This window comes from Rhinolophus sinicus, chromosome 17 (genome assembly GCF_057876585.1).
Source record: "Rhinolophus sinicus isolate RSI-liver-muscle chromosome 17, RSI-T2T, whole genome shotgun sequence".
Lineage (NCBI taxonomy): Eukaryota > Metazoa > Chordata > Mammalia > Chiroptera > Rhinolophidae > Rhinolophus > Rhinolophus sinicus.
This window is the reverse complement of record NC_142517.1, coordinates 79,138,904-79,165,460: the sequence shown is the minus strand read 5'-3', so window position 1 is coordinate 79,165,460 and position 26,557 is coordinate 79,138,904. Positions and strand designations below refer to the sequence as shown.

Sequence of the window (26,557 nt, the reverse complement as noted above, 5' to 3'; positions counted from 1 at the left end):
AAGTTGTTGTCCTTTCAGTCTTAGTTGTGGAGGGCGCAGCTCAGCTCCAGGTCCAGATGCCATTTTCTAGTTGCAGGGGGCACAGCCCACCATCCCTTGCGGGAGTCAAACCGGCAACCTTGTGGTTATAGAGGACGCATTCCAACCAACTGAGCCATCCAGGAGCTCAGCGGCAGCTCAGCTCAAGGTGCCGTGTTCTATCTTAGTTGCAGGGGGTGCTGCCCACCATCCCTTGCGGGACTCGAGGAATTGAACTGGCAACCTTGTGGTTGAGAGCCCACTGGCCCATGTGGGAATCGAACCAGCAGCCTTTGGAGTTAGGAACATGGAGCTCTAACCGCCTGAGCCACCGGGCCGGCCCTGCACCCCTCTGTTTATTGCAGCACTATTTACAATAGCCAAGACTTGGAAACAACTGGTATGGTCATCGGTAAATGACTGGATTAAGAAACTGTGGCACATTTATACAATAGAGTATTACTCGGCTATAAAGAAGAAGGAAATCTTACCAAGTGCAATGATATAGATGGACCTAGAGAACATTATGCTAAGTGAAATAAGTCAGACGGAGAAAGACAAATATATGATCTCACTTATATGTGGATTCTGAATAAATGAGCAAAGTAAACAGAAATAGTCTCAGAGATATAGAGGAAAAACTGATGGTTGCTAGATGGGAAGGTGGTGAGGGAGAAGGGGAAGGGATTAGACAGCATAAATTGGTAACTACAATATTGCTATGGGGATATGAAGGACAGTTTGGGGAATATAATCAATAATGTTGTAAAGATTTTGTAGGGTATCAGATGGGCACATGTATCATTAGGGAGGCCACTTCATGGACGGTGTAGATGCTTGACCACTGCATTGTACACCTGAAGTTGAAGATGAATAATATTGTATGTCAACTATAATTTAGTATATATATAATCATGAGATATGGAGTACAACATAGGGAATAGAGTCAATGGAATTGTAATACATATATACAATGCCAGAGGGGCAATAGATTGAGGGAGAGAGGTTATCACTTTATGAAGGGTGACATGTCTAACTATTACATTGTTTTGTACACCTTAAACTAATAAAAAAAAAAAGAGTTGACTATGCTAAAATTATCATCTAAAAATAGCTTAGAAGGGTAGTTCTCACTCAACATTGTTTATATTTTTACAAATCCTTTAATGTCTGGCTTAATGGATGACAGGTGGATTAACAACTCTGCTTCTGCATGCACTCGATCAGCTCCAATATGTTGTTTTAGTTTACATATGTGAAGAAAATCCATCCACACAGATATGTATTGGGAAAGGGGGGAATATATTAGTAGCCTTTTCATATAATTACAGATATTTTTTTAAATGCTACACCAAGTTCAATAAGTGGTAGTTTCTTAAGGGTTAGTTACTATGTGAAATCTGAAACCACATCAACAAACATTTTGTACTCAGTAACATTTAAATCCAGTTCTTCCAGTGGCCAAACCTGGAATAATTTGAGCAACAAAATAAAAATTGAATTATAATCCAAAGAATAAAATAAACATCCATGAGCCTGTCCTAATATGATTTAATAAATAAACATGAGAGAAGCGATAAAAGTTTCTTACTGAAGAATTCCAATTAATAAATGTAGAAGAAATGAGGGAAATATAATATTACCATTAGAACATTTCATAATAATTGCTGCATGTGAGACACACTTGAGGTCATCTAATCCAAGCCCCTCCATTTTGATACACAAGAAAACCAGGGATTGGAGTGGAACAATGGCTAGCCCAAGGGCTCACAGCAAGCCAATCACAGAGTCAGGAAGAGAACACAAGGGGTTTTTTCCCTGTATCACTTTTCATCCCTGATGGATCATATAATCAGTGATCTTCAAAATTTCAGAATGAGAAAGAACCTCAAAGATCCCACCATCACTTTTGATGCTTGAATTCTCTCTATGATATTCCTAAAAAATGGTTACTTATCCTCAATTTAAATGGCTCTGATGAGAAAGAGTCATGACTTTCAAAGGCAGACCATTACATTTCCAAAAATCTCTCATGGTTGGGAAGTTTTTAATATTAAACTCAAATATAGTATTTACCTGTGAGTGTTACCATTGATCTCAGTTCTGTAACCTGGAACACCTTTAAAACCTGTACTCACCAGAGAGCCCTTCAAATAACTACAGGCAGCTATCATGTCTTCCCCTGACTTTTCACTAGTTCCTATGCTCTAGACACTTCCTTAGAGTGTGGTATATACAAGTGAGTTCTGATCAACTAAAATATGGTAGGACTACCACCTCCCTTATGGTAGATTCTATATTTGTATTAGTGCAACCCAAAAGTACTCTTGCTTGTACTAGGTAACTGAATCATACTGCTGATTCATACTGAGACTAAAATCAACAAAAATTATTAGTCTTAAATAGAATTTTGTATAAGACTTTGCATTTTTCCATATTAAATTATACCTCACTAATTTGGACAGAAACGTCCATTTCCAGGATTATTTTAAAAGAAATATGCTTAGTTACCTTACTGCTACAGAATGCCTAAAATGCTGAATAAATATTTTTTAGTGCATAGCTGCTTTGCAAGAAAGTAAAGAAAACCCCAAGGGGGTCAAGAAAGATTAGAAGAATCCAGAGAGATAATGCAATGTTGTATTAGTACATGATATATTTGCTGATCTAGACTTTAGTTTTAAATATCACAAAGGGATAGGATACAACGTGAAAGGTCCATGCACGTTCAAATCATATCAAAGACTGTCACATAAAGCAAGGATTCTAAAAACTGAATAGACAGTTTGAACAACAAATCAGACTAAGCTGAAGGGAGAATTAATAAATTACAAAACATATTTGAATGCAACACAGAGAGACAAACAAATTATTAAAGAATGATTAACATACATGAGGGATAAAATGAGGTCAGACATATACTTATCATAAGCAGTAACAACCGAGAACTTATCCTCTAAGCATTTTTTTGACACAGCAGAATCCCAAGTACTGTGTAGTATTTTACATATACTGTGTTTCCCCCAAAATAAGACATAGCTGGACAATCAGCTCTAATGTGTTTTTTGGAGCAAAAATTAATATAAGATCCGGTCTTATTTTAACATAAGACCGGGTGTATAGTATAGTATAGTATAGTATAGTATAGTATAGTATAGTATAGTATAGTATAATATAGTATAATATGTTATATTATATAATATTATATAATATATGATATAATATAATACCGGGTCTTATATTAATTTTTGCTCCAAAAGACGCATTAGAGCTGATGGTCTGGCTAAGTCTTATTTTCAGGGAAACACGGTATACAGTATATGGAATATACAGTATTTGGGATTCTGCTGTTTCACAAAAATGGGTATAGGAGTATGTTTATTTGTTTTGCTTTGGATTTGTTGTATTTCCTCAATGTGAGGCTTTATGTCTGTCATGAATTCTGAGAAATTCTCAGCTATCATCTGTCATAAGATAGATAGATAGATAGATAGATAGATAGATAGATAGATAGATAGATAGACAGACAGACAGACAGACACAGATATATCTTAAAAGTAGACAAGGAATACTTTTACGGGGGGGGGGGGGTCCCTTTTAAAGGAGTCCCAATGTCTGAAACAAAATAATCCCCATGCAGTTAATTTTTTTTATTATTTGTATTCATTGTGTGTGTGTGTGTGTGTGCTTAAGTTCACTGCATCAGAAACTGCACATAGGTAATTCCATTAAGGCATATTTTGCTTTTTCAAATAATCATTTTGTTGCCTTAATAGAGTCTCAAGTTAAAGAATCCTTTGTGGGGAAGAATAGCTATTATATGCACCTTTAAGAAGTCTGGAATAATTCACAAGAACACGACAAAAGCAGTTCATGATGGGGTGTGGGCAAAGGGTGGTTGGTATAGAGAGTGGAAACGGGAGTTGGCAGGGTTGGGTATGTGATTTTTCACCGATTATCTCTTATATTTGTTATTTTTTGACCCATATGAATGTGATATCTCTGAAAAAATTAGCAAAAAGCAATAAAAGGACTTTTTCAAAAAGTAGACAAAGAAAACAGCCAGATTACCCACAAGGGAATAACAACTGAATTGATAGTTGAGTTTTCAGTAACAATAATAAAAGTTAGAAAATAGTGAAATAAAACCTTCACCAAAAAACCACCTCAATCTACAGTTTAATACAGATTTAAATTTTTCTAGAAAAAGGGGATAATAAAGACATTTTCAGGTGATCCAAAACTGAGGTTCAATCAGGGCGGCTGCATGGCTCAAGTTGGTTGGAGCACGAGCTCTGAACAACAGGGTTGCTGGTTCGATTCCCACATGGGCCAGTGAGCTGCACCTTCCACAACTAGATTGAAGACAACAAGCTGCCACTGAGCTTTCAGAGGAGCGGCCAGATGGCTCAGTTGGTTAGAGCATGAGCTCTCAACAAGGTTGCCAGTTCAATTCCTACATGGGATGGTGGGCTGCGCCCCCTGCAACTAAAGATTGGAAATGGCGACTGAACTTGGAGCTGAGCTGCGCCCTCCACAACTAGATTGAAGGACAATGACTTGGAGCTGATGGGCCCTGGGAAATCACACTGTTTCCCAATATTCCCCAATAAAATTTTTTTTTTAAATAAATAAAAATAAAATTTGTATAGTGGTCACTAAAATAATAATATTTTTAAAAAACTGAGACTGAATCAGTGAGAGACTCTCACTAAAGTAATATCAGAAGCATATATTTCAGAATGAAAGTGAGCCTCGAGTAGAGGTCTAAATTGCAAAAAAGTATTTTACGAAAATAAAATTAGAAACATCTGGGTCAATGTAAAACAAACTTTAACTAACTGAATAAAAAAAATGTATTACAGTCTAATTTGTGGGAGTAAAAAGAAAGAGAACTAAAAGAGAAAAAAGAACAAAAATACTGAAAAATAGACTATAAATCAATAGGATGATCATTTGAATTACAGTATTCTAATGTTCTAGCATTAGCCTATTGCTCAGAATAAGATAAAGATTTTGAAACACTTAAATTTTGCTAGATTAAACATCCATTATACTAACAAAATAGAAATAAAGTATATAATTTCTAAACGAAAAATGTATTAAGAAGAAACTGAACTGTAAAACTGTACGTTGGGCTTTACTTTGAACTAATTCTTAATTTTGAACCTGGCAACCTAATTCTAGTCAGGTATCTCCATAGTGTTTTGCTCTATAAATTGGCTTCAAATCATCATTTCTGTGTTCAATATTAATGCTCCAATTAATTACACACAATTCCTTCATTTCTATTCTAGTGAACTCTATCACATTCCATAAATGTTTCGAGACCTAAATCATACTTATTTTGCCTCAAGTTCAGGACTACAGTATCACTTTTATTCATTCATTCATTCACAAATATTGTATTTATCAAATGGCAATATTTTCTAGCACCATCTACTTTGAGCACAGTTGTACTGAAGGTAAAAGTATTGATTCGGGCATCCACTCAGGGATCCCAAGCTACCACCAGCCTTGTTCACTTACAGGAAGGGTGGTGGGCAGAGTAGGGTGACTTGTTCTGATTTTCATATAAGTTAAAATGTCCAAGTTTGGGAAGAAAAAGTGCAAGGTAACTAAATTGCACCTTTCTAGTGAATATGTTCAGTCAGAGATTTTGCTATGTATTAAGTAATCTAGGGTTTATGAACCCCCTAATTAAAAAAAAAAAAGAAACATTTAACAAAATTTCTAACAAAATGTTTGTATCTTCCTGGGCAGTGTGTACTTTTTTTTTTTAAATCTGAATGTGCTAGAGAGTCAACTTAATGTTGTATGGTAGACGGGTTTACTATTTAATGATGATGTATTTGAAAAGCATGGTGCTGCTTGATTGTTAAACTATAAAAATAGATATACCATATGATCCAGCAATTCCACTCATGGCTATTTATCCAAAGAAAACTAAAACACTAATTCGAAAAGATACATGCACCCCTATGTTCATTGAAGCATTATTTACAATAAGCAAGATATGGAAGCAAACTAGGTGTTCATTGATAGACGAATAAATAAATAATATGTAAGATATCTATAGCTATCTATATCTATATTTATATCTATATCTATATCAATATTGATATCTATATAGATATAAAATACAGCAATAAAGAATGAAATCTTGTCATTTGCAACACAGTGGATGGAACTAGAGAGTATTATGCTAAGTGAAATAAGCCAGGTAGAGGAAGAAACATACTATATGGTTTCACTTATATGTGGAATCCAAAAACAAAACAAAACAAAAACAGACTCATAGAAACAGAAGGGAGGGGGAAAGGAGATGGGTGAAAAAAGGAAGGGGAATATAGTCAATAATATTGTGATGTTTACATGGTGACAGATGATTACAAGAATTAGTGGGGTGATCACATTGTAAGGTATAAAAATGTTGAATTACTATATTGTACACATAAAACTTGTATACCCAATGTAAGATTGTATATAACCATACTTAAATAAAATTTTTAAAAATCTATATCCTTTCCCTCTGAAGAAGAGAAAACTAAGACCTGATCCATTTAGAGACAGAAGAATGTAGGCAAAAAATCCCCATTATAAAGTATGCCACATAGCCCACAAGAGACAGTGGGCCTGCTCTAATGACAGTTCCCCAAGCCACGAGTCATTGCATCTACAATTTGAAGCCCTCTCTCACCAAAAGCAGTTTTATTCAGCTCTCTATAGAATCTCAGATTCTTTTTAATGTGCTGGTTTTATAATCCACAACATTTCCATAAAGGGAAGTCCTGTGTAGTCTGGCAATGGATTATAAATCTCCTTAACCCCGGTTCTCCACGTTCGAAACCAAATAACAGAACAGAGCATCACTCACACTGTCCTCTGGCCTCTCCAACCTGCTCTGTGAGGTATCTTCATAGGAACTCACCCCTGGATATGGAACACTGAGAACAGCACCTAAGTAGACAAAGAAAAACATATCTATGAATTCAGTCCCTGACTAAGTCAGAATTCACATCAGGAAATACGGAATTGACGTCAAAAACATTCCTATAACTCATTTGCTTTTTTATTCTGGAAATTCTGTGCATTCTAACCTCAAGACATATTTACATAACGTCTTCCCAGGATGAGAAATAATAATGACTCATTCATTCGTTCAACAAGCATTTACTGAGCCCCGACTATATGCCAGGATGTGTGCAGGATGCTAGGGAGGCAGACAAAGTTCCTCTCCTTAAGGAGCTAACAAAGGGGACAGGTACTGAAAGAAGTAACACGACCAGGAAGGGGAAGTGGGTGAAGGTTGGAGACTGCCCATAAATTGATAATTGTTGAAGCTGTCTAATTTTTCATATGTGTGAAATTTCCAATGAAGAGGAGATTTTTAAAAAAAAATTAAAATAAAGGAAGCAACTACCAATTTACAGGAAATATAGAGGTCAAAGGAATATGCTAAAGTACACCACAGAATGCAATCAGACACTCTAGAAGACAAAGGACAAAAGGTGAAGTTAGAAAGATTCTACCTGTTGACATAAGCAGTGGTTGCAGAATGTTTGCTTTAAAATAATTAGTTAGGTCGTGCACTTGTTCTAAGCAGTTTTCTGATTTGTATCATACTCAATAATTAAAAATTTTTAAGTACCCACAACATAATGCCAAAAAATAAATAAAAAAAATAATTACTTTTTCTTGAGAACAACATATATGGAGAGAGAAACACAATATTTTTTTAAATGTGAGCTGAAAAATGTGCTTGCTTGCAAGATTGTGTTAAACCACAAATCATTTAAAAAGAAAAGTGAGTAAAGGCACAAAAGCATACCTCCCAATGTTGACGTATCATCGACAGGAACCAAAGATGACAATTCAAGGCTAGGGGGAAAAAAATGTATGGAGTTAATAAAACAATAGAAATGTGAGGATTTATTTTTGTTTCCAAAAAGGAATTCAGTACGTCTTCAAACAAAGATTCCTAAACCAAAGAACTAAGTAGTGAAGTTTAAAAAAACAGTCTTCATAATTCATTTATTTTACATGTATTGATTCCAACTCAACTAGAATCACCCTATTTAAAGTACTCCCCTACTTACTGTATCACCCCCATTTAATTTCTTCTCAGTTCTTATCACTATGTGAAATTATTTTGTTCATTTATCTATTTCTTTATCTCAGTCTCCAACCCCTTAAACCTCTAGAATGGCATTGTCTAATATGATAGTCACTGGACATATTTGGCAATTTAAATGAACTAAAATTAAATAAAGTTTAAAATTCAGTTTCTCCTTCACACTAGTCACATGTGTCTAATGGCTACCTAATTGGACAGCACAGTAAATTTCCATTATCACAGAAAGTTCATTTGACTAGGACTGCCTTTAGAATCTGAACTCCACGAGATCAGGGACTTTGCCTGCCATATTCTTTCTATATCTCCAACCTAAACAGTACCTGCCATCTAGTATGCATTACATAGATGTTTTTGGAATGAATAAATAAGCAACTACTACTGGAAAAGTGGTGTAGAAGACACTTGGCACATAGTTGTGAACAAAACCTGTGGTCTATGAAAGGTACAGTCTTACAGAAAATAGACACCAAATAAATGATTACAAATGCAGTAAGTAGTACAGCCTGGAAAGTACGGGTGCTACGGGGAACAAAGAAGCACAAATCTCATCGCATTTGAGAGATCATAGAACTCATACAATTATTTTATATAAAGACAGGCAAGCTTAGAGAACTGACTTAGGCAACAGTACTAGCGAGCTTCAGGTCTGCGAGCTATCCTTTAACCATGCCACCCAGGAACTGCAAGCAGAGAGCCAAAGGCACGGAGAAAGCCCCTGCTCTAAAGGAAAGAAAGTGGGTTTCTCCAAGTCCAAATTTCCACATTCTCCAAAAATATAAAATTTAAAGTATAGTGATTTGGGGAAGTTTTAGAACTGTAAAGTTTGTGTATATGTCCTAAGGAAAAAGGACTGTACCTCAAAACGGCACTTATTGAAAGGAGCTGGATAGTGATAACACCAATTTTCAATTCATAGCAATTGAAAACTCTTCAGGTTGACACAAGTCAACTTCCTAAGGTGATTCAATCACAAAAATGTCTCCCTCACAGACTTGTCAATGTGCCAGTGAGGCCCATCTTTAGAACCCCTCCTTTAGTTTGCCCTGCTGCTGTAAATTTAAGGTCATGGTGGTGGGCGCAGGGGAGGGGGGATATGGAAAGCCACCAGATAAACATGGTACACATCTTGAAGCATCAATTTTACTTGAAGCATAGGCAGTTGAGGAGCTAAGTCATAACTCACAGTAATTTAAAATATTTTAATATTTTTTAAAATGTGGCTCTATTATGGATAGATTACAAAGTTTAAATAAATATTAAGATAAAATATGATAATTCCAAGACATTTCATGCCTAGAACTGGAGTGGGGGAGTCAAATAGGGCTATGTTCCCTAAACCCACAGGCTTTGGCAGAAAATTTGAGAAACACAGGTTTTAAAAAACATATCTTATCATAAAGATTCTTCTGGTTTTTAAAAATACTATCTAGAAAGAATAACATATTAAACCATTACACCAAACCTATCACTATTGGTTATGTATAGTGCATTTGTAGGAAATTGCCTATTAAGTGAGCTATCATCTAGAAAAACCTAAAGGAATATGATATCTGGTTAATTCATTACAATGTGTGATGAGCAGAGGAAGGTTTGGGTGATGAGGAAACATCAAGAGGCTTCTTGGGTTGCAGGAGGTAGAGCTAAAAAGTGGGATTCAGATGCATTTGAAACAGACATTGCTATAATCAGGCCTGAAAGGTCTATCAGTTGTCCACAGGGCAGAACCCTTCCCTAATACCCTCATTTGACAGATGAAAAAATGAGAGTCCAAATGTTCAAAGCCATTTTCCCAGTGTCACACAATAATTCAATATGGCCTAAGGCCATACCTAAAATTCCTAACTGTATCCAGTTCCCATTTCAATAATGATAACAGCAAGAATGATTACAACTAAATTTACTAAGTCCTCCTTCCATGCCAAGCACTGCGCTAAGTAGTTTATCTTACTTAATTGGCAACAATCTTAAGAGGAAGATTCTATTATCTGCATCTATACAGATGAGGAAACTAAGGCTAGAAGTGGTTACGAATTTGCTCATGGTCCCATAGCTAGCCACTGGAGGAGCTGGATGTAAAACAGGCCCATTTGATTCCAGAAACCTGCCTCTTACCCACATTAATTCCTTACAACATGGCCTTTATGTCACCCATATTGTCTAGAAAAGCAACCAAGATGGTGTCACCTTACCTTAACAATAGTGACCTACATAAACAAAACAACCTAAAAGTAGAAGTGTCCCTTATGGTCCCAGAAAGAGGACTAAAACCCCGTCAGAGTGGGAGAGTTATGAAGAGCAACCAACCACACAAGTGGTCAAAGTAAGACAAAGGAGACAAAGCATAACACCGTAACCAGACCAGGAAGTTGGTATGACAACAGAGAAACCAGACTTCACCTGGAGTTGGGCCAATTGTCCCCTACCTCAGAATCAAATGTAAGCTAATTCTCTAAGTAAGCAATCAGAATGGAGAAGTTGGCTTACTTCAATAAAATTAGATTTCACTTACTGAATTCAAAATAACATTATTTTAATGATGGTAAATAGGCAACTCTCAGTAATTCAAATTACTTGTCTAATACTCCAACATTTCATCCCTCCCCCTCCTTTCAAAAGACAGTGAAGAACACTTAACAACAAGAATCCTTTCACATATTCTCATCAGGCAGGCCTCCTGCAGGGATCCCCTAAAATGTCACTCACAACAGAACTAGAACACTGAGTTGTGTTGATTTTGGAGACAGAAATGCTACTTCATTTCTAAGCCAAACCACAAATTTGAAGTTGTTCAGTTCCGACCTTTAGCTTAATACCAGCAGCACACAACCCCCTGTGGCCTCATTTCCTCTGCTCATCCAGCACATAATTTATTTGTCACTCCTGCTGCCTAATCATGTCAGTGGAATTCAGGTGGGAATATGCCAAAAAATATCATAGGTTTTAAAACACAGTGAAACAAGACAAGTGTAGTTTCCTATCTAGATTAGTTGTCCCCATGATAATTTTCTGTACTTTGCTTTGCTCTTGAATCTGTTAACTGTAATCAACATGAGACAACAAAAGAACTCGAGGCATGGGGCCAGGAACCCTGGGTGCTACTCCCGGGTGTATCGTTAATGTTGTGTACGACTTGGGAAAATACCTCAGTTGCTCTGGGCCTCAAGAACCTAATCTCCAAAACAGGAACACCTCCTCACCCTACCTAGGTCACAAAGGTACTGACGAAAACTAAATAAAATATTATGTACAGACGTATTATGAAAAGTATGGAATGCTAAACAAATATAAGAGAAAATGGGTTAATGAAGCAGTGGCATGTGTCATCCCACACAGAATAAAACATTTAAAATATAAATATATATATATTTAGCTTTGTGATCTATGACAGGCATCCTCAACTACAAATATAATTGAGATATTTAAAAAAAATAAAAAATTCCCAAAGAAGAGTCCTTACACTGAGACTATCACCAGAGACCTAATAACAGACATGGGTGATTGAGCAGGAATTCAGGTACTCATTTAACAAACATTTAGTGAGCACATATCCTACACTGTACCTTGTACTGGTGATTGAGGATACAACAGTAAGAGCATATAGCAGGGGGCTAAGCAGCGATGGCCGCGAAGTGGAGATGCTTTCAAGATGTCTGCCTGTAATGGAGACAAGTGCTAGAGGAGGAGCTTTTGTCAAACAGGTGATATGGGAGCGACTTGAGCATGTTTAAATGTGAATGGGAATGAGTTAGTAATGGGACAACTGGAAGACTCAGGAGAAAGACAGAAACAATAACAGTCAGAAATTTCTAAGAGATAAGATGGGATGTGAAGTCCTGAGTAAGGTGGAAAACGCCTTTTTAAAAGAAACTTGGCAGATGACAGTAGAGGAAGCTTACAATGGCACGTAGAGTATTTGGTACAAGGCATATGTCAGCAAATGAGTTAGAGTACGCATAGAAGCAGCAATTTAAATTACAGGGGAGAACTGGTAGGCAGAATAGTGGTCCACCAAAGACGAGCACATCCTAACCCCCAGGACTTGAGAATATGCTCTTCACAGGGGAATTAAGGCGGCAGATGGAATTAATTTGCCAACCAGCTGCTGCTAAAGTAGGGAGCATATCCTGGTTTATCCAGGTGAGCCCAATGTAATCACAAGAACCCCTAAATGCAGAAGAGGGAGGCAGAAGAGTTTCAGACTGATGGAATGTGAAAACAACTCAACCAGCCATTCTAGCTTTAAGATGGAAGGGGGTCATGAGCCAACCATGTAGGCAGTCTCGGGACGCTGGCAAAAGTGAGAAAACAGATTCTCCAGGAAGGAACGCAGATCTGCCAACACCTTGGGCCCCAATTCAGACTTTTGACTTCAGAACTATGGACCTGTAAAATAAATTGATGTTTTAAGCTACCAAAGGTTGTGGTAATTTGTTACAGCAGCAATAGAAAACTAATACGAGAGTCTCTTAACAAACAGAATATGAGAACAATCTCAAACAAATCACAAAAATAAATCTGAATACGGAAAAATAATAGGTGAATTAAAGGTTTTAAGGGATCACTATAGTACTCAAGTTAAAGAAAGATGTATTCTGTGAATTCTTAGACCACTCTCATGGTGTCCCTTCCAGTGTTAACCTAACTCCAGGTCACCCCATTTTAGCAACTACCACAGTTGACAGTTTTCACCCAACCCCAACCTGATCTGCTCTAGTTTCATGAGAAGGGTACAAACTTTTAAATTCTCAAAATTCAATTATTTATGTATATTTTTAATCATATGACATACAGTCTTTTGCATCTGTTATCTGATGCCTTTCACTTAGCATAATGCTTTTGAGGTTCACCGTGCATGTATTAGTCATTCAGTCCCTGTTTATCGTTGAAGAGTATTCCTTTGTATGAAAAAATTCAGTTACATTTTAGTTCATATGTATTATTACTTTTATACATGCCTTATTTCCTGAGGATAGTGAATAATATTTTGAGTTCCCTCTTATCCCTAATATAGACAGTGACTTATCAATAAAAATATATGATACAGTTTTGCAATGATGCTTATTTGTGAATGTATTCCAATGTGATTAATGTATTAGGAAACAGAGCATAATGCAAATTTCTCCTTTACATATACACAACTTCACTGTAAGAAACACTGGTGAACACAGAATACTGTACCCAACTGAAGTAAGCCACATAGGAATACACAAAACACATATGCGTGCTACATCCCAAACATTTCCCAGCTACCTCAGTTTACCCCATGTGACGAGCCACACACATGCTCCTATGGTGTTACAACTTTCCGTCCTATTTCAGATAACCCTCCTTCCACCACTTTACAATAACTCACAAACTACAATCTTTCCAATAGCCACTTCCACAAGCAAATTTCAGGGCTTCTTCCAGGTTAAGAGCCGTATCTATTTAGTATTCATATACTTCTTAACCATATAAGATGTACAAAATGTGCTATCATTTTTATTAGGTACAACCAAGAAGACGACTGGCACCCACCAGATTATTTAGTCCACTTCCTGTGTGTTGCAACGGCAACCACAAGGAAACTCTGAGCCCTGCCTCTCAGTGGTAAGGAGCCCACACTCAAGAAACCACATGGCCCCACATCCATGTAGGGGCTCAACCCCAGTCCCCAACGTACACTCAGTGGTAATATTAGCTGTATAGATAAGTGAGACCACAGAGTCCTACTTCCCTCCTGTTTACTCATGTTTGATCTGAAACTTACATGTACTTCATTACCACCCACATATATGCGTATACCCCAACTATGTATTTGCCTGGACACTGACTCACCTAGTTGGTTTTTCAATCTGCCCTTCCTGTAATTTGAGGCAAACTTCTGGACTCTCCTGGATTGCGTGCCCTAGTCGTGTGTTTCTAAATAATCACCCACATGCTGGCATAATCTAGTTATTCTGAGTATGGATAGAATTAGAAACCTTTAGCCCCTGCAAGCTCAGAATCCGTCACCTTCCATGATCTGATTTGTCCTGCCACTGCTCAGGAGCCAGAACTGACCTTAACCCTAAACCTAAAGGCCAATGAAGCCAAGACTCATAACCCTGGAGGATTCATCAAGGTCGTGCTATTGTATTATTATACTTCACGGTTATAGCCATTATTCCTCAGTAAAGTGATCCATACCACCACCCATCATCTAATAAACTATTCTCCGCTAAGGTGTACCATTTCAGAGTAATTTCATCATTAGCCTGTAAGCTGCAACAACAGTATATCATTCCAAATTCCATTTCCAGAAATCTATTTCCTCACCAAGAGAGAGGAACAAGTCTGCCCCCTGGTAAGGTCAGACAGTAAACAAGCACAGTGCTATGGTGGTGGTCTGGAAAGGCAAGTGGCCTCACGATGAGAAAAGAATTTGTCACTTACCCACAGGCCTGGTCATTGCAGGAACTGGCAAGAAAATAGAAAGGGACCATTAAATTTGGGGTGAGTCTTGGAGTAGGTAGGATACATCTCTGTTGCCAAACATGAATTTAGGGGGAAAAAGACACTCACCCGCTGACAGTTTCCTTTGTGTACGCCAGTTTCTAAGGAAAACAAAGATTTTTTTAAATGAATGTTTGAGTTCAAGATAGTTAATACGCGTAAGCTGTAAATAAAACTTATTGCATGGAGAACAGAATGCCCTACCATTATAGAATTGACATCATTACTCTTTATGGTTAGACAAATAGTTAAAGCAAGGTACCAACAATGCCAAGTTTGTTTTGTGACTGTGAGACCATCCCTACATTCAGTCTCTATTTATGTGTCCCAAAGCTCCTGCGCTCTCTTTTAATGGGCACAGATTAATAGACTTTACCTGCTAATTATTCCAAATGGTCTACAAGTTAGAGATTGGTACAGTATTACATTAACCTTTCCTGGACTTAGAATTAAAGTATTTTGTGATCTAATGTATTTATAGTAACTCTCATCCTAGAATAATATAAACATGTAGATTAAAATAACTGATAAATCTGCCTTTCCAGAATTCAGAAAAAAGACAAATTGTGTCAATTATTGGATTATTCCTCTGCGGCATTCCAAATCAAATTGTCCTCAAGTTTCCTCTAACTTAGTGGTTTTATTTTGAGACTAATATGACAAAAAGAACACTAACTTGAAATCAGAAACCTAGTTCCAAGTCCTGTTTTCTCTCACTCTGGTGTTAGGCCTCAATTTCCTCATCTGTACAATGGAGAGACTATGACTCTCAATTCATATTTATAAATAACTCACTGCTCTTCTTACTCTACAGACTCTCCTAGAATAATCTCAGCAACTCTCATGGTTTTAATTACCACCTCAAGACTGGTGATTCCTGTAGCTGTATTTATAACCCTGACCACTTTCCTGTCTTTATACCTAAATATCAATCAATTCACATTTCACAGGTGGCTCAAATCAACACTTCAAAAGTGAATTCATTCTCTGTCCACCCACCATCTATAAAACTGCGTCTCGGCCTGAGTTCTGGGTCTTAGTCATCGGAGCTAGAAACTGGGAAGCTTCCTGGACCATTCCTTCATTCTACCCAACTCCCACCAATCCATGACTTTAATCCAAACAAGATTAGGCAGGACTAATCTTGTTTCCCCATTTATGTCCCTCATGCTCCCTTTCTCTATCTCATGGTTTAGTTGGGACCCTCAGCCCCTTGGGCCTGGAGTACTAAAGCAGCATCCAATCTGGTCTCTGTTCCACTTTATCCTATGGTGTCTAAAAACCATAGTAACCATTTTAAAATTAAAAACTATCAAATCAGCCCCTGTGACTCACCTACTTACAACCCTTCAATGGTTTCCTATCACCTAGAGAGTTAAATACAAAAGTGTTAAGTTATCCACTTTGCCAGCCTGATCGCCTGTCACTTCTGGTACATCGGCCCAAGACATTCCCTAGAAACTCCTGGCCCACGTTGTCCCCTCTGCCTAGAATGTCTACCCCGAGCTCCTCCTCATTTAGCTAATTTGTACTTGTGATGTAAGACTCAACCGAGGTTACACATTATCCCCTTTGTTCGCTAGTTCTACTAAATAATTATTGAAAGTATATTTCCTATGCCTTGAACACTAGACTTACTAAAATTTCCACTTGTAAGAGACACCTTCCAATGCAACATCCCAAGAGGCTCCTGTTAGGGCAATGCTAACTCTACATCACATATATTTCCTGCTCTACCAGTTGATCCTATATCATGGACACAATTGAGATGGACAAGGCTGATATAAATATAAATATGTATATGTGTGTGTTTCTTTTTTCATTGAACAGCTATTCCATGTTATCCACTGCAATGTGTGAAACTGGTAATGATTCAGAAGGGAGGCCCAGTGGTATGGGGGAAAGAATATGGATTTTGGAAAAGAAATCTGAGTCTGGATTTAAGTTTCAGCCCATCTGATTTTATGATCTAGGATGAGGAATTTAGTAACTCTGATGTATAATGTTCTTTTCTATATAATGGGGCCATTACTACCTCTTTGCAGGGTTGCTGTTTATTAGATACATGTAATGTTTATAATACATGGCCTGGTACATGGTAGATACTGCATAAATGGTAGCTATTCTTATAATGATTAATACTGAGCAGTTAAAAAAATGTGACAGAAGAAAAATACACGCAATACCTTTGCTTAAAATGTGAGGTACCATGATTAAATGATGAGTTCATTTTAAAACACAAAAATCTGCACACCTTCAAAATGTTCATAACCCTGCAAAACTTGTCTTGGTTCCACCCATGTTTATCAGATCATCCTTCTCTCCCCCAACTTGCCTGCACTTAATGAGATCATCTCTCTGTAGGACCAAATGTTAAAAGACATTAATAGTATGACTCTGCTAGACATAAAATAATAAAAGTAGAAAGAATAGGAAACTATACTTTAAGATGTACTAATCTAAGTAAAAATATTTCAGAGTAATGTCATCAATAACTCCTCAGTCTTGCTAAGGTACATAATACTTAAAATCAATATTTAAAATAATATTTATTAAATTTATAAATTGCAGCAAACAGGAAAAATATGTAGGTATTGCTTAGTTTTATTTCAACAAATATTTATTGTACATTTACTTTATCGTGGAATGAAAAATGAATAATAATGACATAATCCTTGCCCTTCAGCTTATAGTCTACTAGAGGAATTAGTCACATATAAACAAATAATAATAAAATGTAAGAAGTACAACATTAAAGAATGAATAAAGAATTATGGAAGTTCAAAGAATTCTGGGAGCTAAATTTGCTACATTGGGGGTTGGTTCCTCACAAGAAAAATTATATCAGAGCTGAGGATGTGTAAGACTTGAAGAGATGGACAGGGAGATAGATACAGAGTATATCAGACAGTATGAAAAATTTGCCACATATATCTAAACAGTTTTGTTTTCTTTTCATGAATACATGCATGCTCCATGACAAGGAGAAGGTGGTCAGATAATTTGTCTATGTGCATGCTTACTTATCCTTTGCTAAGAATAAACTGTCTAAAACAAGGAAAACAAGTAAGCAAATTCATTAATTACGATCATATTTATACTTTACACAACATTTATTCAACGAACTATATCCTCCATCTTAATTAGAATCATTGTATTCACTGGTATCCAATCTGAATTGATAATGTGTAAAACTTTGGCAAAAATGTTTGACTCAGATTTATATTCTTAGCCAAAATCTTTGCTTAGTGCTATTTCCAAATATTTACATTTATAAACAAAGGCTCTTAGTGGATTAACAATGTTTATATAATGGCCAGAGCTAGGGATACAAAGGCTAGGCCACGTATCCTATGTGGCAGCTCATTCAAATAGCGTAATTCAACAAAAAGAGCAATGCAGGGATTTGCCACTTGTTCCTTCTTCCTTAGGCCCTAGCTGTGTATACTCACTCCATCCATGGTCCAGCAATTCCTTCCTTTGTTACAACACTTACCTTCATAATTAAGCTTCTGTGTTCCACAGACTGACTAAAATTTGTGCCCATTTCAAATATAGTTGTGATTCCATCCTCACACAAATTCATCCAGTAACTATATTCCTCACGCCCAGGAAGGCGATCCCAAAAAGTCCTGAAGGCTTCCCAGACAGCTTCTTGACACACTGAAAAACAGATGTATTTTTATGAAAAGTTAACACACTTTAGAGTTCTCACGATGATCATGTACCTGTTTATTCAGATTCCTGAGACACACTTGCCCACAGCATCCTTTCTGGAGGGACACAGGAATGATTCTCAATCAAAGTCCTTCTGTTCCTGCTTCAACTTTTCAGATCGGAAGAGAATTTTTACTCCCCACTTCTTTCCTTTGCAAAGGGGATTGACTCACCTCCTAATAGGCACCTCCCCATCTCTTTAAAATAAAACAAAAAAATCCATGTTTATATGTTTATGCTTTATAAAAGTGGAGCTGATGTTAAGCATACTTCAATTGGTGAATGGATAAATAAACTGTGGTACATCCATATGATGAAATATTATTCATCAATTAAAAAATGAGCTTTCCAGGGTCTTGAACAGGTATTTGTACACCCATGTTCACAGCAGTATTATTCACAACAGCCAAAAGGTGGAAGCAACCCCAAGTGTTGATCCAGAGATGAATAGATAAATAAATGCAGACTATACATACAATGGAATATTATCCATCCTTAAAAGGAGGAAAATTCTAACACAGGCTCAACATGGATGAACCTTGAGAAGAGTATGCTAAGTGAAATAAGTCAGTCACAAAAGGACAAATATCTGTATGATTCTCCCAACAAGAAACACTTAGTTTTGTCAAATCAATAAAGACAGAAAGTATAATAGAATGGTGGTTGCTAGGGACTAGGGAGAGGAACAAATGAGAAGTTATTGTTTAATAGGTACAAAGTTTCAGTTTGGGAAGATGAAAAAGTTCTGGAGACGGATGGTGGTGAAGGCTGCACAGCAGTGTGAATGTACTTAATGCCATTGAACTGTACACTTAAAAGGGTTTAAAAAAAAATGAGCTTCAAGCCATGAAAAGACATGGAGAAGATTTAAGTGCATATGGCTAAGTGAAAGAAGCCAATCTGAAAAAACTACATACTGTATGATTTCAGCTACATGACATTCTAGAAAAGGCAGAACTACGAAAATTGTAAAAAGATCAGTGGTTGCCAGGGGTTGGCGGTAGGAAGAGATGAATAGATGAAGCACAGTGTATTTTTAGGGTAGTAAAACGACTTTATGTAGTAGTGTAATAGTGAATATGTGTCATTATACATTTGTCAAAACCCACAGAATGTAAAATACAAGGAGTAAACCCAAATGTAAATTAAGAACTTTAGTTAAGAATAATGTGTCAACACTGGCTCATCAATTACAACAAATGTGACATCCTAATACAGAATGTTAATAAGAGGGGGAATCAGTGGGGGTACAGTGGCAGTATAGGTAACTCTCTGGGCTTTCTGCTGTTTGTATAAACCTCAAACTTCCCTAAAAAATAACATATAATAATTTTAGAAAGATATGAGAATTTAAAAGAACAGAAAATGATATTTAGGAGAAATACAAGAATACTGCTGTATTCAAATAAAAACTAATTCAGTCTGTCTGCTAAGTAATCCCATAGCATCAAATCTGAAAGGATGCTAAACAGGCATCTGCCCTGCGTGTCTTGCTGTACTGTAGCCACTTCACTGGCCAGACGCAGGACATGACAATAAATAGACCACAATGGGAGCCAAGAGGTGAGTGGTGAGGAAGAAAGAAGGATATAAATGGACAGAGATCAAGGAAATTATTTTTTATCTCAAGAAGATTGAAAACTTATCAGGCAGCACATTGAGGTGGAGTCCCTGAACTCACAGTGTCAGAAGATCTGAATTCTAGCGCTAGCATTCCGTGTACCAGCTTGATAAGTGTGGGTAACTTACACAGCCATTCAACGCTTCAGTGTGGTCATCTTTCTTTAGTAATGGTATTAATAATCACTTCCCTGCTTACCTTACTGGGAAAGTAATTTATAAACAGCATAGTGCTGCATATCAGATGTCATTATCACATTGGATTCTATTTGTCTGACAGTTGTGTGATAGAAGAAGATACTCTAAGTCAAAGATCAACTCGCAAGCTTTAACAGAGTGAACTATTGAAGGTTTCTCTATCAGTTGGTTTTTCAGGGTTGAACTGAACCTTGGGTTGCACACTTAGTTTCTCTTTCAGTGAATTAACTGCATCCTAATGACTGTTCTTTAAAACTTTTGATTCTACAACACAGAGTCCAGCAGTGACTGGCTGAGGCAGAGCTGAAGATAATGCAAAGGTGAAAGTCAGGATTGGTAAACACAAACAAAAGTGAATGTACGTAAGGTCTGGTTATAAAATGAGGTAAGAGAAAATATAAAAAATATTGCGAGTTACCACGTGAACCGCCGACGGAGACCAGTGGGGGGGGAGGGGAGGCGGTGGCAGTGTTGAGAAAGGAAAAAGGACAACGAGGGGCAGGGGGTCTCAGGGTTGGGCGACGCGGTGACACCCGAGGCCTGGTGGAGGCAGTAAATCGGGGCAATCAAGGCTGAAGTAGCCAAGGAACGGCAGCAATGGTGGTGGTGGGACAAACAGACTGACCGAGCCAGGCGGTGGTGGGAGCAGAGGGAGGAGCTGGAAGGATGCCGGCCATAAGCCTCCCGCCCAAGGAGAACGCACTCTTCAAGCGGATCTTGAGATTTTATGAACATAAAGAGTATAGAAATGGATTGAAATTCTGTAAACAAATCCTCTCTAACCCTAAATTTGAAGAGCATGGAGAAACCCTGGCTATGAAAGGCAACAGTAACACTATCATAATAGGGAACTTCAATACACCTCTGACAACAAGGGACAGGTCTTCCAGACAGAAAATCAATATGGAAACAACAGCCTTAAATGACACATTGGACCACTTGGATCTAATCGATATTTTCAGAGCATTTCACCCCAAAGCTGCAGAATACATGTTCTTCTCAAGTGCACATGGAACATTTTCCAACATAGACCATATGTTAAGCCACAAAACAAGTCTTGATAAATTTAAGAAAATTGAAATCATACCAATTGTCTTCTCTGACAACAGTGTTATGAAATTAGAAATGAACTACAGGAAAAAAACTGGAAGACACACCAATTCATGAAGGCTGAATAACATGTTACTAAATAATGAATGGGTCAACCAGGAGATCAAGGAAGAAATAAAAAGATATCTTGAGACAAAGCAAATGAAAACACGATGACCCAAAATCTATGGGATACCGCAAAAGCAGTCCTAAGAGGGAAATTCATAGCATTGCATGCCTACCTAAAGACACAAGAAAAATCACTAATCAACAGTTTATCTTCACACTTAAGGGATCTGGAAAAAGAACAGCAAAATAAGACCAAACGGAGTACAAGGAAGAAGACAATAAAGATCAGAGCAGAAATAAATGAAATCGAAACCAGAAAAACAATACAAAAGATCAATGAATCCAAGAGTTGGTTCTTAGAGAAGATAAACAAAATCAACAAGAGAGAGGACCCAAATTAATAAAATCAGAAATGAAAGAGGAGAAGTGACAACAGACACCACAGAAATACAAAAAATTTTAAGAAATTACTAGGAGCAACTATATGCCAACAAATTTGACAATCTGGGAAGAAATGGACAATTTTCTAGAGGTGTACAACCTTCCAATGCTGACTCAAAAAGAAACAGAAAACCTGAATAGACTGATTACCACCAGGGAAATTGAATCAGTAATCAACAATCTCCCAACAAACAAAAGCCCTGGACCAGATGGCTTTACAAGTGAATTCTACAAAACGTTCAAAAAAGAATTATCACCTATTCTCCTAAAGCTCTTCCAAAAAATCCAGAAGGAGGGAAGGCTCCCAAACACTTTTTACGAAGCCACTATCACCCTGATCCCAAAATCAGACAAAGACACCACAAAAAAAGAAAACTACAGGTCGATATCTCTAATGAACATAGATGCAAAAATCCTCAACAAAATATTAGCGAACAGAATTCAGCAATACATTAAAAAGATCATACACCATGATCAAGTGGGATTCATCTCTGGTATGCAAGGGTGGTTCAACATACGCAAATCAATTAATGTGATACACCACATTAAGAAATTGAAAAATAAAAATCACATGATCATATCAATCAATGCAGAAAAAGCATTTGATAAAGCCATTTATGATAAAAACCCTTAAGAAAGTGGGAATAGAGGGGTCATATCTCAACATAATAAAAGCCACCTATGATAAACCGACAGCTAACATCATACTCAGTGGGGAAAAGCTAAAACCATTCCCCTTAAGATCAGGAACAAGGCAACGTTGCCCACTTTCTCCACTTCTATTCAACATAGTGCTGGAAGTTCTAGCCACAGCAATCAGACAAGAAAAAGAAATAGAAGGCATCCAAATTGGTAAGGAGGAAGTAAAATTGTCATTATAAGCAGATGACATGATACTATATAGAGAGAACCTACAAGGCTACAGTAATCAAAACACCATGGTACTGGCATAAAAACAGACACATAGATCAATGGAACAGAATAGAGAGCCCAGAAACAAATCCATGCCTATATGGCCATTTAATCTACGACAGTGGAAGCAAGAATGTACGGTGGGGTAAAGACAGTCTATTCAATAAATGGTGCTGGGAAACCTGGACAGACACATGCAAAAAAATGAAGCTGGACCACCTCCTTACACCATATACAAAAATAAATTCAAAATGGCTTAAAGACTTAAATGTAAGATCTGAAACCATAAAATTCCTAGAAGAAAATATAGGAAGAAACTTCACACACATTACCCAGAGTAAGATTTTTACTGATATATCCCCTCGCGCGATGGAAGTAAGAGAAAAATAAACATGTGGGATTACATCAAACTAAAAAGTTTTTTCACAGCAAAGGAAACCATCAATAAAACAAAAAGGGATCCTACTTGAATGGGGAAAGATATTTGCCAATGATATATCTGATAAGGGGTTAATATCACAAATTTATAAAAAACTCATTCAACTCAACTCCAAAAAAACAAACAACCCAATTAAAAAATGGGCAGAGGACATGAAGAGACATTTTTCTAAAAAGGACATACAGATGGCAAACAGATATATGTCTATATGGAATGCAAGAGCAACTATATTAATAATAACTTAAAAATGGAAACAACCCAGGCATCCATCAAAGGAAAATAAACAAATGGTCACACAAAGGAATCAAAAGGAAATTACTAATTAATACAACAACATGGGGGAATCTCAAAAAGTGAGTGAAAGAAGCCTCACACAAAAGAGTACATACTATTCTACTTATATAAAGTCCTGGATAAGTGAAACTAAACTATGGTTTAAAAACATTAGAAGAGTGGTTGCCTGGTAGATGGGAGGTGGGGAGAGGCTTGTCTGGGAAAGGAAATAAGGTAGCTTTCTGGGGGTGATACTGTCCCAAAATTTAAAAAGAGTTTTGGGTGTGTGCATTAGCCAAAACTCACCAAATGGTATGCTTAAGATATATGCATTTTACTCTATGTAAATTTCACCTTTAAAAAGGTAAACAAATATTAAGCTCTAATTAATGTTCATGCTGAAGTGTCTAGGAGGAAATGTACTGATGTCTTTGACTTACGAAACACGTCCAAGAAATAAGATAATTGGATAGATAGATATGTCATAAAGTAAATATAATAAAATGTTAACTCTAGAGCTAGGTGGTAAGAATATGGTGTTCACTATATCATTCTTTCAACTATTCTGTATGCTTTAAAAATTTCTTAAAATCTTAGAAAAACATTATTGAATACTGAATAAATGTAGTTGGAACATCTAGAAGTGATAGAAATCATACCAGGTTTCACAGCAGGCTTTCTCTTTGTCTCTCATGGATTCACAGAAGAATGGCATAAACTGTCTGCTACAAATTATGCTTTTGGGGGATGTCCCCACTTTCTCCAACAAGCCCACAGTTCAATGCTTGGTGTAAAATATCTCCATCAGATATTCATTCTTTTAAGTTAAGCTTAACCGTTTTATATCTAGTTTATTAAAATGCAATTCCCAGAGTTCTGTTTCCAACATGAGAGAGTGGGGAGCTACATGAACCCACTTCCCAGCAAAACTGTGAAAATTATTTAAAAACCAATCATTTAAATTGTCTAGAAATGGTCCTAAGGGTATACAACAAATGAATAAACAGTTATTCAGGGAAATCTACTAAACTTCAATAAAAAAAGTGAGAATCAGGGCCAGCCTGGTGGCTCAGGTGGTTGGAGCTCCGTGCTCCTAACTCCAAAGGCTGCTGGTTTGATTCCCAAATGGGCCAGTGGGCTCTCAACCACAAGGTTGCCAGTTCAACTCATCAAGTCCCGCAAGGAATGGTGGGCTCCGGCCCCTGCAACTAAGATTGAACACGGCACCTTGAGCTGAGCTGCCGCTGAGCTCCCGGATGGCTCAGTGGTTGGAGTGCATCCTTTCAACCACAAGGTTGCCAGTCTGACTCCCGCAAGGGATGTTGGGTTGCGCCACCTGCAGCTAGCAATGGCAACTGGACCTGGAGCTGAGCTGCGCCTTCCACAACTAAGACTGAAAGGACAACAACATGACTTGGAAAAAAAAGTCCTGGAAGTACACACTGTTCCCCAGTAAAGTCCTGTTCCCCTTCCCCAATAAAAATCTTTAAAAAAAAAAAGAAAGAAAAGAAAAGTGAGAATCAGTGGTCAGTGGTTCTAGCCAGGGCAACTAGGCAAGAAAAGGAAACAAAAGCATCAAAATTGAAAAGAAAGAAATAAAACTCTATTTGCCCATGACATGAGCTTGAATACAGGAAGTCCTAAGAAACCTACTTAAAAACTATAAGAACTAATAAACAGATTCATCAAGGTTTCAGGATACTAGATCAATATATAAAAATCAGTGTGTGTCTGTCTATACACTAGCAATGAAGAAACCAAAAATGAACATAAGAAAACAATTCAATTTACAAAAGTATTAAAAAGAATAAAATGCTTAGGAATAAATTTACCAAATGAAGTGTAAAATGTATACCCTGAAAACCAAAAAATATTGCTGAAAATCTAAAATAAAGGGAAAAACTTCCCATTTTCATGGATTGGAAGACTTACCATTGTTAAATGGCAGTATCTCCAAACTGATCTACAGTTTGAATGCAATCCCATCAGAACACTGGCTGACTTATTTAGAAATTGACAAACAAATTCTAAAATTCAAATGGAACTGCAAAAGACCCAGAACAGCCAAAACAATTTTGAAAAAGAAGAATAAATAAATTGGACTTCATCAAAATCAAAAACTTTTGTTCATGAAAGATACAGTCAAGAAAGTGAAATGACAACCCACGGAATGAGAGAAAATACTTTCAAATCATTTACCTGATAATGCATTTGTATTCAGAATATATAAAGAACTCTTATAACTCAATAATGGAAAGACAAGTAACCCAATTTAAAAAGGGGCAAAGGATCTGAAGACATTCTTCAAAAGAAGATATTCAACTAATCAAAAAGTATATAAAAAGAGCCTCAACATTTTAGTCATTAGAGAAGTCCAAATTAAAACCAAGAGATATCACTTCACACCCCCTAGGATGGTTATAATAATTTTTTTTTTCAAAGGAAAATCATAGAGCTGCCAGTGATGTGGAGAAATCAGAACCCTCATATTCTGCTGGTAGCAATGTAAAATGGTGTCCGTACTTTGGAAAACAATCTGACAGTTTCTCATATGACTGAGACATTCTACTATATATAGTAGAATATGTATTTAGAAGATTTAGGAGATTTAGAATCTTCTAAATACATACTCGAGAAAAACGAAAACAACTCAAATGCCCATCAAATGACGAATGAATAAACTAAATGTGGTATATCTGTACAATATTATTATTTGACCCCAAAAAAGAATAAAGTACTGATACATGATCCATCATGGATGAACTTCAAAAACATTATACTAAGTGAAAGAAGCCTGTCACAAAAGACCACATATTATATTATCTCATTCATATGACATATGACAGTAGGCAATTCTTACAGTGACAGAAAGTAGATAAATGGTTGCGTAGTCCTGAGGCAAGAGGTAGGGAAGACAGAGGGTAAGAGAGTGGTAGCTACTCGAAGGTGTGGGATTTCTTTTTGAGATGGTAAAATATTCTTAAACCAAGTATGGTCATAGTTGCTCTGAGTATACTAGAAAACCATTGAATTCTATACTTTAAATGGGTCAACTGTATGGTATGTAAATTATATCTTAACAAAACTGTAAAACAAACGCAATTCCCTCTAGAATGCTAACTTATTTATCCAATTAATTTTCAACTGGGGGCTATCTGACAAGGAGTTCC

General features: G+C 36.9%; 1 protein-coding gene across 2 annotated transcripts in view; it reads right to left on the bottom strand.

Moving 5' to 3' along the window:
* Window positions 1-26,557, bottom strand: part of IMPG2 (interphotoreceptor matrix proteoglycan 2) — an 86,599-nt gene that overhangs the window by 45,980 nt on the left and 14,062 nt on the right. For both annotated transcript variants that reach the window (XM_088793815.1, XM_088793816.1), the window contains exons 3-7: window positions 18,126-18,292; window positions 14,699-14,730; window positions 14,570-14,593; window positions 7,850-7,899; window positions 6,896-6,978 (exon numbers count right to left, since the gene is read on the bottom strand). In XM_088793815.1, coding sequence (XP_088649941.1) covers window positions 6,896-6,978; window positions 7,850-7,899; window positions 14,570-14,593; window positions 14,699-14,730; window positions 18,126-18,292 — 356 coding nt within the window. The remainder of the gene's footprint in view (window positions 1-6,895; window positions 6,979-7,849; window positions 7,900-14,569; window positions 14,594-14,698; window positions 14,731-18,125; window positions 18,293-26,557) is intronic.